This window comes from Choloepus didactylus, chromosome 18, assembly GCF_015220235.1.
Source record: "Choloepus didactylus isolate mChoDid1 chromosome 18, mChoDid1.pri, whole genome shotgun sequence".
Classification (NCBI taxonomy): Eukaryota; Metazoa; Chordata; class Mammalia; order Pilosa; family Megalonychidae; genus Choloepus; species Choloepus didactylus.
The window spans coordinates 12553024-12564183 of NC_051324.1; the positions used below are offsets into that span (position 1 = coordinate 12553024).

The 11160-nt window shown below is 49.6% G+C and overlaps 1 protein-coding gene across 9 annotated transcripts in view; it reads left to right on the forward strand.

The window, feature by feature from the left end:
* Positions 1 to 10919, forward strand: part of LOC119514278 (NACHT, LRR and PYD domains-containing protein 1-like) — a 45010-nt gene extending 34091 nt beyond the window's left edge. For 5 of the 9 annotated variants that reach the window (XM_037809968.1, XM_037809971.1, XM_037809973.1 and 2 more), the window contains 5 exons: positions 5065 to 5324; positions 5888 to 6013; positions 7652 to 7793; positions 9673 to 9717; positions 10137 to 10919. In XM_037809968.1, the coding sequence (XP_037665896.1) occupies positions 5065 to 5324; positions 5888 to 6013; positions 7652 to 7793; positions 9673 to 9717; positions 10137 to 10471 (908 nt within the window). In that variant the 3' untranslated portion in view covers positions 10472 to 10919. Of the gene's footprint in view, positions 1 to 5064; positions 5325 to 5887; positions 6014 to 7651; positions 7794 to 8323; positions 8449 to 9672; positions 9718 to 10136 lie in introns of all 9 variants that reach the window. The other 4 variants (XR_005212776.1, XR_005212777.1, XM_037809970.1 and 1 more) reach the window with 4 other exon arrangements.
* The last annotated feature ends 241 nt before the right edge of the window (positions 10920 to 11160 follow it).

The window sequence follows — 11160 nt, forward strand, 5'->3', positions numbered from 1 at the left end:
TATTGATTTACATATTAATTTATAGTGCTGTCCCGGTAGTTAAATATATTTAATATCTCCTCTAGGTAAAAGTACTAACTAACTTTAGACTTTAAGTGTGCACATTAAAAATATTAAGGGAGTCAATCAAAGAATAAATGTTAAGAAGAATAATTTACACACCAGAAGAAAGAAAAAAATGGAATGAGAAAGATGAAAAGCAAGGACTTATCCAACACCCAGGACCAGGAAAGTCTCATTTATTGAGGTTACAGAAGCTCAGGAAATCATTCAGGCTGTACACAATTCAAGCTCTCAGGCAGAGAGCCTGGGGGACAGGTGAAATGGAGGCCATAACCAAGGGGAAAGCTGTAGGATCCTAGCAGAGGTGGAGGCAGTGGGGAAAGATTTAGGAGCCTCGAGCATCCTGGGGTACCTGGTCTGACAGATGGGATCATGCAAGCATTCACTAGGGAAGATTCCAAATAAAGCAGGGGTTGAAAGAGGGAGGTGCAAGATGAGTCCTGGGAGCTGCAGAGGCCCATTTGCATGAGAAGAAGTTGGGGGAATGGAGCAGGCAAGCTGGGAGAAGTTATTTTTCCCCACCTGGTCATATACAGAGTAATGGCTATAGCCACCACTGCACCCATTCTGCCCCTTCCACAAAGCAAGACCTTGGCCCCAAGAGAGGGGCTTGGCCAAAGGAGTCAGTGGGTCCAACTCTGCCATCACTCTGCCTGCACCCAGAGTCTTTGTCTGCCCATGGCCTGGGGTGCTCAGGGCTGGACTGCCATTCCTACTGTATGTTGGGTGTTCCAGGAAAAAAACCTGGAGCCATGAGGCACCAACAGGCCCAGGAGACCAGGTCTGCCTTTGGTTCCTGCTCCTGGGCCTCCTCCCACACCCCCTCTCACAGGTGGGCAAGCAGCCCCTCCCACTGGGGAAGACCCCAGCCATACCCCGGTCAGCCTTGTGTGGCCATCTATGGGCCTGGGAAAGGGATGTGCCCAAGAAAGAGGCCACAGGAGTCCAGCTTGAGCCAGTCAGACTGAAGGCCCTATATGGACAGGGGTGAACCTGTCCTACCAAGTAGGTGGAACTTTCCTATGAAGGTGCCTGGACATGGCCAATGGCATTTGTGAATATTTACTGAGCACTCCGTGCCAAGCACCGTGCAAGGTGGTATCCTCTCAGCATTCATAATGACCCCGTGAGTTAGGTCCTGCTGTTTCCCTGCAATGTGCCAATGAGAAAATTGAAGCTCAGAAAGATGAAGACCCATCTCCAGAGCTGAGATTCCAACCCACCCCCAGCCCTAGCCCAGGCCTGCCGAAGCCCATGTCCCACCAGCCTCCCTAGTACATTTTGTGCCTCGCCCTGTGTCCCTTTAGATTCTGCACACAGAGCAAGAGGCAAAATGTACAAAGGATGCTTTTAGCTCATGGTGTCTGTGCACGGCCCAGAAAACCAAGCCCTGGGATTGAGCAGGGCCCCTTCCTGGAATTCCTGCTGTCTGTCCTCTGGGCTGTAGCTGTTGATTGTCCTGGAAACCAAGACCTCACTCCCTAACTTAGGTCTTGGGCCCTAGCTGATTCTTCACCATCACAGCTTAAGTTCTCCATCAAGTTTTAATTTTCCATGGTAGATCTTCTCCTACTAGATAGAACATAGAGCTTTCAGCATCTTTGCTTCACCCCAGGGTCCAGCAAACCTCACCTTCCTGCAGGACCAGCTACATCATCTGTGGAGCCCAGTGCAAAGAAGAAAATGTGGGATCCCCTGTTCAAAAATATTAAAGCTTTCAAGATGGCAATAGCAAAGCATTAAATCCCAAGGATGGAGCAATTTATGAGCATGGGGCCTCCATGTAACTGCACAGGCAGCATGCCCAAGAAGCTGGACCTGCCCTTCTGGCTCCTTCCCCCCTCACTGCCCACCTCCTTCAGCTCACACAGATCCCTGCTCTCCACATGTCCTCCCTCCAGGAAGTGGGCTGATGCAACTTTTTTCTGGAACCTTCTCTCTGTTCTCCCCACTGGGAACAAGAGTCTTTATATGACCACCTCCAGGGGCTCATTCTTCAGTTCTGTCCACCCCATCCCGCTTGCCCCAGAAGCTGACCAGGACCATAGTGCCGGGAATCACAGAGAGAGCCCACACGCCTCAAAACCATCTGTTGTCTAGAACCAACACCTGAATTGTTCAACAGAGAGGCCTGAAACTCCTCAGGTTCAGCAAAATGTGTCTTTAAAAGATTTGCCCAGACACTGAGGGTTGCCTAAGGAAGGAACAGAAAGAACCCAATGGCCAGGTCCTGATGGCCTTGGTCAGGCTGCATTTTATCCCTAACAGTAGCAGGTAACCCATGCCGCTCCAGGTGCTTTATGTTGCAGGTGGGCATGGTCTTGTAGCTGTAAGTGCTTTCCCAGGAGCTGAACTCACACTGGCAGCCTCTGTCATTAACCACGCTGCTGTATTGCCCTCCAGCACCCCCACCTTCACGTGGTGTGTATCCTAGGTCCCGCTTTGGGTGGGAAGGTGACTTTACTCCTCGACAGGTCACTTGAGCCTGGAAGGTGCCGAGGATACTGGGCAGGGAGGGCAGAGCTGCGGTGTCAGACCACAGGCCCAAGAGCAGGGTCTGCAGGAGAGGAGCCCCCAGGCTGCTGAGTTAGGCCTCCCCGTCAGAGAACTTGTTAGGCTTTGGGTTGCTGATGGGTTGGCTCTCAGTCTTCCCTGCTGGGCCGTGGGCTTCACAATTGCAGTGGCCACGCTGCGCAGACCACAGAGCTCGATAAACTTTGTTTAATAAAGGGATGCTAGAACCTCAGCCCCAGCCCCTGCTGTGGAGACACTCCTAGCCCATAACAGGTTGTTCTGAACATTTCTAATGAGACCAGCCACAGGCACCTCCAGGGAGGACTCGGACTTTCTGGCAGTGGTACATGCCCCAGTCACCACTCAAGCTTCTTCCCTTTCAGTTTCGAGTCTTCCCTGTTCCTTCTCTTCTCTCTCCAATCTACCAGCACAATTATACTATTAAGCAGCAGGTTTGGAGAAAGTGATTCTGCTACAGTCTGTGCAAGAAGTAGGGTGAGCAGCTCATCTTGGTCTGCCTGGGGCTGTCCTGGTTTTAGCCCTGAAAGCCCTGCATCCTGGGAACCTGCTTGGTCCCAGGCAGACTGGGACAGCTGGTCACCCCAGCAGGAAGCTGCACAGCAACTTCCAGAATGCAGCTACAATTAGCTTGACACAGCTGGGAGCTGTGATGGGAGTGCAAGGATCTGGTGCCAGTGCTGATGCTGGCTGGTGACCTTGGGAAAACTGCTTTCCCCTTCAGGATTTCAGTTCCCCTATCTGACAGATGAGGAAGTTCTGTTGCCCTGGAGGATGAGGTGAGATCAGTCCACTTAACAAGCTCAACCAAACCAGCACTATCTTCTTTGAGAAGCAATCTGGCAAAATACGGCAAGTCACAACAATATTCTTGTCCTTTCATGCACTTTTTACATCCCTTGGTGCTTACTAATTCCAAGGCAATAACCCAAGGGAAATAGCAAAACTCTCTGCAGAAATATATGCATTGCAGTGCTGTTTATCGTGGTGACCAGAACAAGAGACTGAAACAAGAGGCAAACGATTCATTATAGGATAATGTGTCCAGTAGCAGAAATCATATGCAGTCATTAGGAAGGTAACAGATGCTTGTGGCAATTTAAGCTGACAAAGAAAAAGCAGGACACAAAACTACATGCACTACAATGGAAACATGAAAATGTGTTCCTGCAAAGAAAGGCTATAATGGAAAAGGGGAAGAGGTAGTAGTTGCAGTGTTTGATTAGTGAGCTCATACGTGAATTCTTTCTCCTTGTTTCAGACCATGTGCACCACTGTTACATTATTTTTCATATGGTAATAGCAGTTAGTAAACAGGAAAACTTAAGTTATGGACTCCATGGTCCCTTCTGGGATCAACATCACTCTGCAATGTTCTGACCAATGCCTACACAGACTAAAGGCTTTGTCCGACTTGCTGGACCCCTCTGTGATGTCCAGAAACCATCTGTGCTGTGGGATGGAGCCACAACCCCTACCTCGAGTCCATTATGTCTCCAACTACCATCCTTTGCTCCTAAAGCTGTCTCTTGTGGCTTCAAAGTCCCCACCTGGTGCATTGGCCAGAGTTCTTGGCTGTAAACAAAGAAACCAATTCTGGCTGATGTAGGCAGAAAGGAATATACTGGAAGACTTGTTGAGTAGCTCATAGACTTAACAAAAGGTTAGGTAACCAGACTGGGAAAAAAAAAATCAAGGCAGTGACCAAAGGAGGCTGAAAAGCTAAGGACATGCCAAGGTCACACAAAGAAAAGTCTGGAGAGGCCTCTGCTGCAGACATAGCCACTGGGTTCCATGCCCAGGTCCATGGCAGGACCCTCCTTGCCATGGTGGCTGCTGGACTCTTGACCCCACTGCTGCTGCCACAGTAATCTCTGGTTTTTCATCCTTGCTTCACCATCTCTAGAGGTCCTGGTGAGGAGTGTCCATTTAGTCAGGGAGTAGCACTCTCCTGAGTGGGAGCCCCAACTTGTGCCCTGCCAAGACCCACACAATGGGGGGGAGGGGTTCTTCCCCAAAAGAAGGGTTTGAATCGCAGGTGCCAAATACTTGATACATGCACAGTTCCCTTGGTCACTCCATTTTCCCACTGTCCCTACCCCCTTGTTCTCTATCTGCCTGAAATCAGACCTGCCAGTATCACTCAGCAGCCCCTCGCTGTTATGGAGTCCAGGACAGCACAGGGAACCACAGATTCAGCATCTGTCCCGGCCCCAGAGCCAGGGTCTGGACCTGTGCAGGAACCTAGATGTGTATGGCCAGGCCCAAGGGGGCTCTTGTGGTGCTTCCACCCTACAGACAGTATCTCTTGCAGCCTCCAAAGGCCCTGGGCCCAGGAGTGCCCCATCCCCCATAGTAAGTTCTCCCAGGAATGCTGCTGAGCCTAAACCCTGGGATCCCACTGCCCCAGCCAGAGCCTGACCCAGTGAGGGCACTCAATCCATGACTCTTGAATCCATTATTTGACAGGAGGCCATGTGGACAACTCTCTGTTCCAAGTGGCCCACTTTAAAGAAGAGGGGATGCTCCTGGAGAAGCCAGCTAGGGTGGAGCCCTCTTACATCATCCTGGAAAGCCCCAGCTTCTCCCCCATGGGAGTTCTCCTGAGAGTGATCCACGCTGCCCTGCGCATACCCATCACCTCCACCGTGTTGCTCTACCATCACCCCCATCCTGAGGAAGTCTCCTTCCACCTCTACCTGATCCCCAGTGACTGCACCATTCAGAAGGTGATGCTGAGAGCCAGAAGGGCCAGGCCAGGGTGGGCTGATGGCAAACATGAGGTGCAGCCAGAGAGCCCCCTAGATGGTTCCTGAATTAGAAATAGGGATTGGCCTCGTATTAGTGGGTACTTGATGAGGGTAGAGTCTTCCCACTGCTCAGCCATGGACTGGTCTCCTGGTTCCCCAAGGTCTCCCCAGATTGAGTTCACACCTCCATTGCTGATTTCTGGATGACTTTTGGCAGCCGCTTCCCAAGAGTCAAATGATGGGAGGCCTCCATGCTCTGAATTCTAGCCTTTTCCCCCATTCTCTCTTCTTCTCTACCAAGGACCCTGTTCCCACCCTATTCTGTGCAGCCAGACCCTGCATAAAGCTAGGGCCCAGTGGGGGGCTCTCTGCATTTCAGTGCACAGGGGGACAGGGATGCAGGGATGGTACAGCCCCCTCCACCCACACAAATACACCGAAACAGATTTCACCTTATTCAGACAGACTCCATAGGGCAGAATCGCTGCGCTGCCAGGCACCCCCCTCCCTACCCTTTAATCATTGCTCTGCGTGTCCCTCAGGCCATAGATGATGAAGAAAAGAAGTTCCAGTTTGTGCGAATACTCAAGCCGCCCCCACTGACCCCACTCTTCATGGGCTCCCGATACACTGTGTGTGGTCCAGGGAAGCTGGAAATAATCCCCAAGGTGAGCAGCCCAGAGTTCACCCCACCCCCAGGGGACCAGCAGTCATGCCAGGTGGGGCAGGTCTCAGAGTTTTCCCGAGAACAGGATGATTTGGGGGTGGGCAGAAAGCAAGTGGGATTTGGGTTTCAAAGATTGGGGGAAAAGAGGTTAGGAGGGAGGATCACATTCAGGATGGGGAGGACAATGGGGTTTGACTTGGGGGCACTGAGAAGTGTTTGAGTTATAGGGTGTCAACAATCAGCAGGAACACACTTGTAGTTGGGTTTATTAATCTTGCAGTGAGAGATAACTCATACACGAGGAGCCAGTGGGGTATCTCATTAGGAGGGTGTTAGAAAGAACATATGTGATTTGGATCTTGGTTGTATAATTTGGGGGCGGGTCTATGGAAGCAGAGATTTGCTGCAGATTGGGTATTGTCAGAAAGCAGGGGCAACCCTATGACTGGAATCTCAATAAGTCTTATCTATAGGGAGGGCAGACTAAATTGAGGATAAAGCTGGAATTGCTGAAGAAGTAGTACCGACCCTATAATTGTGCCTAAGAGCCTCCTCCCGAGTGCCTCTTTGTTGCTTGGATGTGGCCCTCTCTCTCTAGCTAAGCCAACTTGAAGGGTGAGATCACTGCCCTCCCCGCTACATGGGATCAGACACCCAGGGGAGTGAATCTCCCTGGCAACGTGGAATATGACTCCCGGGGAGGAATGTAGACCCGGCATCGTGGGACGGAGAACATCTTCTTGACCAAAAGGGGGATGTGAAAGGAAATGAAATAAGCTTCAGTGGCAGAGAGATTCCAAAAGGAGCCGAGAGGTCACTCTGGTGGGCACTCTTACGCACACTTTAGACAACCCTTTTTAGGTTCTAAAGAATTGGGGTAGCTGGTGGTGGATACCTGAAGCTATCAAACTACAACCCAGAACCCATGAATCTCGAAGACAGTTGTATAAAAATGTAGCTTATGAGGGGTGACAATGGGATTGGGAAAGCCATAAGGACCACACTCTACTTTGTCTAGTTTATGGATGGATGAGTAGAAAAATAGGGAAAGGAAACAAACAGACAAAGGTACCCAGTGTTCTTTTTTACTTCAATTGCTCTTTTTCACTCTATTATTCTTGTTATTTTTGTGTGTGTGCTAATGAAGGTGTCAGGGATTGATTTAGGTGATGAATGTACAACTATGTAATGGTACTGTGAACAATCGAATGTACGATTTGTTTTGCATGACTGCGTGGTATGTGAATATATCTCAATAAAATGAAGATAAAAAAAAAAAAAAAAGAAGTAGTACTGAAAGGTAGATGTTTGATATTGTGTGGGTTACACAGCGACCTTGTCTGAAGTGGGTTTTCTGTGAGATTGTGTATGCCCAATGGAAAACAGTATAGATTAGGGATGAGCCCTGACTCATCCATGTGGTACCCAGCTGTGTCTCCATCTTTCTGAATCAGGATCATGGGGAATTAAGGAAAGAGCAGCATCTGAAGGTACCAATTGATTTCAGTGCAGGAGATAATCAAAGTGTCCCAGTGGGGTTGGGGCATTACCAGGAGGGCCAAGAAGGTGTCATGTGGGAAAAGACATTACGTGCAGGATGAATGGTAACTTCTCACATGGTGACTCTTTCTTTCTTCAGGAACTGGAACTCTGCTATCGGAGCCCCGGAGAATCCCAGCTCTTCTCTGAGTTCTATGTTGGCCACTTGGGATCAGGAATCAGACTTCAAGTGAAAGATAAGAAAAATGAAACTATGGTATGGGAGGCCTTGGTGAAAGCAGGTAAAAGCCAGGTCAAGTCCAACAGTCTTAAAAGTGGGAGAAAGTCAGTAAAAGTATGTGTGTGCTCGTCAGGGAGGCAGTTTGTATTATCACAATTTACAAATGGGAAGAAAAAGTCCAGAGAGGTTAAGTGACTTTTTCAAATTATATAACAGCTGGTCTGATCAGAATTTGAATTTAAGTCAATCTGACTCCAACCCCCATGCTCTTTCCCATATAGGATGTTATCAACATGCTGAACTGGAATTAACAGATTTTGACTTCCCCAAATTTTGACATAGTGGTTAAGGCCGTTGGCAAAGTCTTTCATGATAGCATGGATATGATATGAAAGAATAAGAACTTGATGATTACACAGTAGTTGGGTGGATTAAGCCAACTTTGGCAACATCAGATACTCTCACCAGTATCATTCAGATATTCTCAAGAGGGAATCAAATAATAAACCTTCAGGCATGTAAGAAACCTACACTCTCATAGTCTAGCACCACCACCTCCAAGAGCCAAAATTCCCTTAATACTTTTTCCAGCAATGACCAGCCCTTGTCAGCAGTTGAAATATGATGGAGCTGCCTCCTGAGCTGCTCCAAACAGGCTGCACAGTGTGATGGAAAGAGGAAGAGCTTTACTCCTTCTTGACTTTAGTCAACCACAGGTAGACAACTAACCAAGCTGCAACATCAGACATGAGTTTGAGTCCCACTCTGGCACTTACTTTTGCTTGCTGTGTAACTGTGGGAAAGCACTAACCTTGTTTGAGCTTTGGTTCCTCATCTGTAAAATGGGGATTTTTATGCCTAATTTGCAGGATTGTTGGAAAGATGAAGTAAAATGATGTAGGTACATGTCTCAATAAATAGTAGCAATATTCTTCTTTTCCCTCACGCTAAGCCAATCTGTTCTTCCTATCAGTCTTAATTCTGTCTCTTGGAACTCACAGAAGGCCATCTCCTTCTCCATGGGAAAACCCTTCAGGTTGAAGATGTAACCATGGCCTCCCTAAAGTCTCCTCTTATTCCAGTTAAACATCTTCAGTTCCTCCTGTCATTCCTCTTACATTTTGGATTTTTAAAATTCTTTGCATCCAGCAGCCTTCCTCAGTACGTGCTCCTTTGTGAATGGAGTCAGGACTGAGTCCAGGACTTTCCAGTCAGCAGTAAGGAATGTAGAACACCCTCCTCCTTCCATCCACAAGACCCAGGGCTCCCAGTAATGCAGCCTGAGCTCCCATCTCCTGCGCCACCTCCCCAGGCTGTGAGGTCACACTGTCCTTGGAATCTGCTCAAACCCTCAGGCCTTGTTCCCACAAGCTGCTGGGAACTTCCTTCCTCTCCTTTTGCAAGTAACTGTTTAAGCCCCTTCAGGTTTTTGTTTATTTTTCTATGAAAATTCACCCATTACTCCCAAATGCCAAGATTTGCTTGACTCCAGATTCTGATGTGCAAATGTAGAACAAACAGTTTAGGTTCACTCAGAATAAGGAGATCTCAATAAGCTATCTAGCAAGGGACTGGCTTTGTTCTCTGCCAGGTATTCTGTTCAAGCCAAGACTGGATAAAACCATGCCTGGAGTGTTGTGGTGTTGTGGGAGAAATTGCTGTTGCCTTCTCTGTGTGTGTGTGTGTGTGTGCACATGTGTGTGTGTTAGTCTATGATATGGGCCTCTAGGCCTCAGTTTCCCCATTGGCACAGGAAGAGATTCAGCTTGAAAATCTCTAAGGGTCCCTCCAGCCCTTACTCCCAGATTCTGTCAGAACTTGTCTATAGCTCGTTCACAGAATCCAAGTTATCTCAGACGTGGGTGAGGGGTTTGAGATGTATCTTATGTGTTAACAACTGGCACTGTTATGGACGCTTCTTCATCTCTGTTTCCCCCCAGGAGATCTCAGACCTGCAGTCACGCTGCTCCCTCCAACCCTGACAGGTTAGTAAAGGCTGTTAGAGACCACAGGAGCCAGTGGCACTTCTGGAGTGTTCTGTCTGGCCCTGGGGGGATGGAAAGAGAGAAAGGAAGAGATTGTCGATGCAAACCTCACAAGGGATCAGGCCTTGGAAAGAGGGTGCATGCCCAGGGGCAGAGTCCCACCCTTTGTCCCCATACTCCCAGCCCATGGAGGCCCTGGCACCTCCACTGGGTAGCCTCAAATAGCCCCAGCATGGCTGCCTCCCCTCTCTGTGTTCGGAAAAATGCCAGGCTGGAGACTGATGTGAGGGAGGGCAGGGTTGCCCTTCTGGTGGCCAAATGCCCTTACAGGAAGAAAAGAAAGTCAGGGATGCAGGGGGCTAAAGTTGGGGGATCAGAGGTAGAGGCTATGATGGGAACCCTTCTTTGTTCGTGAACAGCCTCATCTCCATTTCCAGAAGCCCCAGCCCTGCACTTCGTGGACCGGTATCGGGAGCAGCTGGTGGCCCGGGTGACATCGGTGGACCCTGTCCTGGACAAGCTGTATGGGCAGGTGCTGAGCCAGGAGCAGTATGAGAGGGTGCAGGCTGAGGCCACCAAGCCGAGCCAGATGCGGAAGCTCTTCAGCTTCAGTCCGTCCTGGGACTGGGCCTGCAAAGATCGACTCTACCGAGCCCTGAAGGAGACCCATCCTCACCTAATCGTGGAACTGTGGGAGAAGTGGGGCAGCAGCAGAGATGGAGGGGAGATGGGTCCTGATGAGATTGGCAGCTGAAGTCTGAACACTCATGTTTGAGTCCTGGCTGTCCCAGTTTCTTCATCTATAAACAAGTTGCCCTTGGTGGTACCTTCCAGCTCTAAAGTTACAGAGCTTTGATGGTGCCTCTGCTGGGCTTTATATGTCCATGTCCACCCAGGCACCCAGCCTACCTCCTGGGACTTCACAGGCCAACCATCCAGGTGGGGCAACAGCATCTCAGGAAACGTCCATCTGGAGCTGGCAAGGGTTCTGCAGACCTGTGGAAGCCTAACCCAAGGGTCTGGTTGATGACCCCAGCAGCCAAGCCTAGAGCCCTTCCTGTCCCCTCTGGATGCAAGGAGGAATCGGTGGGGTGTGGGAGATGGCATGGGACTGGGTGACTCTGGCTGGAAACAGCAGCAGACGCAGATGCTTTGGGGGATTTGAATGGCTTACAAATACGTGCAAAAACAAACATTTTTCAGCACCCTATGTTGGGCTTGGCTTTTCTACTGGTATTATTTGTGCCATGTCGTTGTGAGGTCTGGTGTTAATAGAGCCAGGAGAGGGGTGAAGGAGAAGGCATTGGGGGGAATGGAGTCTAAGCCTTAGCTTAGATGTCTCCTCCTGTGGGAAGCCATGCTGTACCCTTGCCCCTGGCTTAGGTTCCACTGCCCTGTGCTCATGCAGCAGCCTGAGCGCCCCTCTCAGAGCACTTACCATGC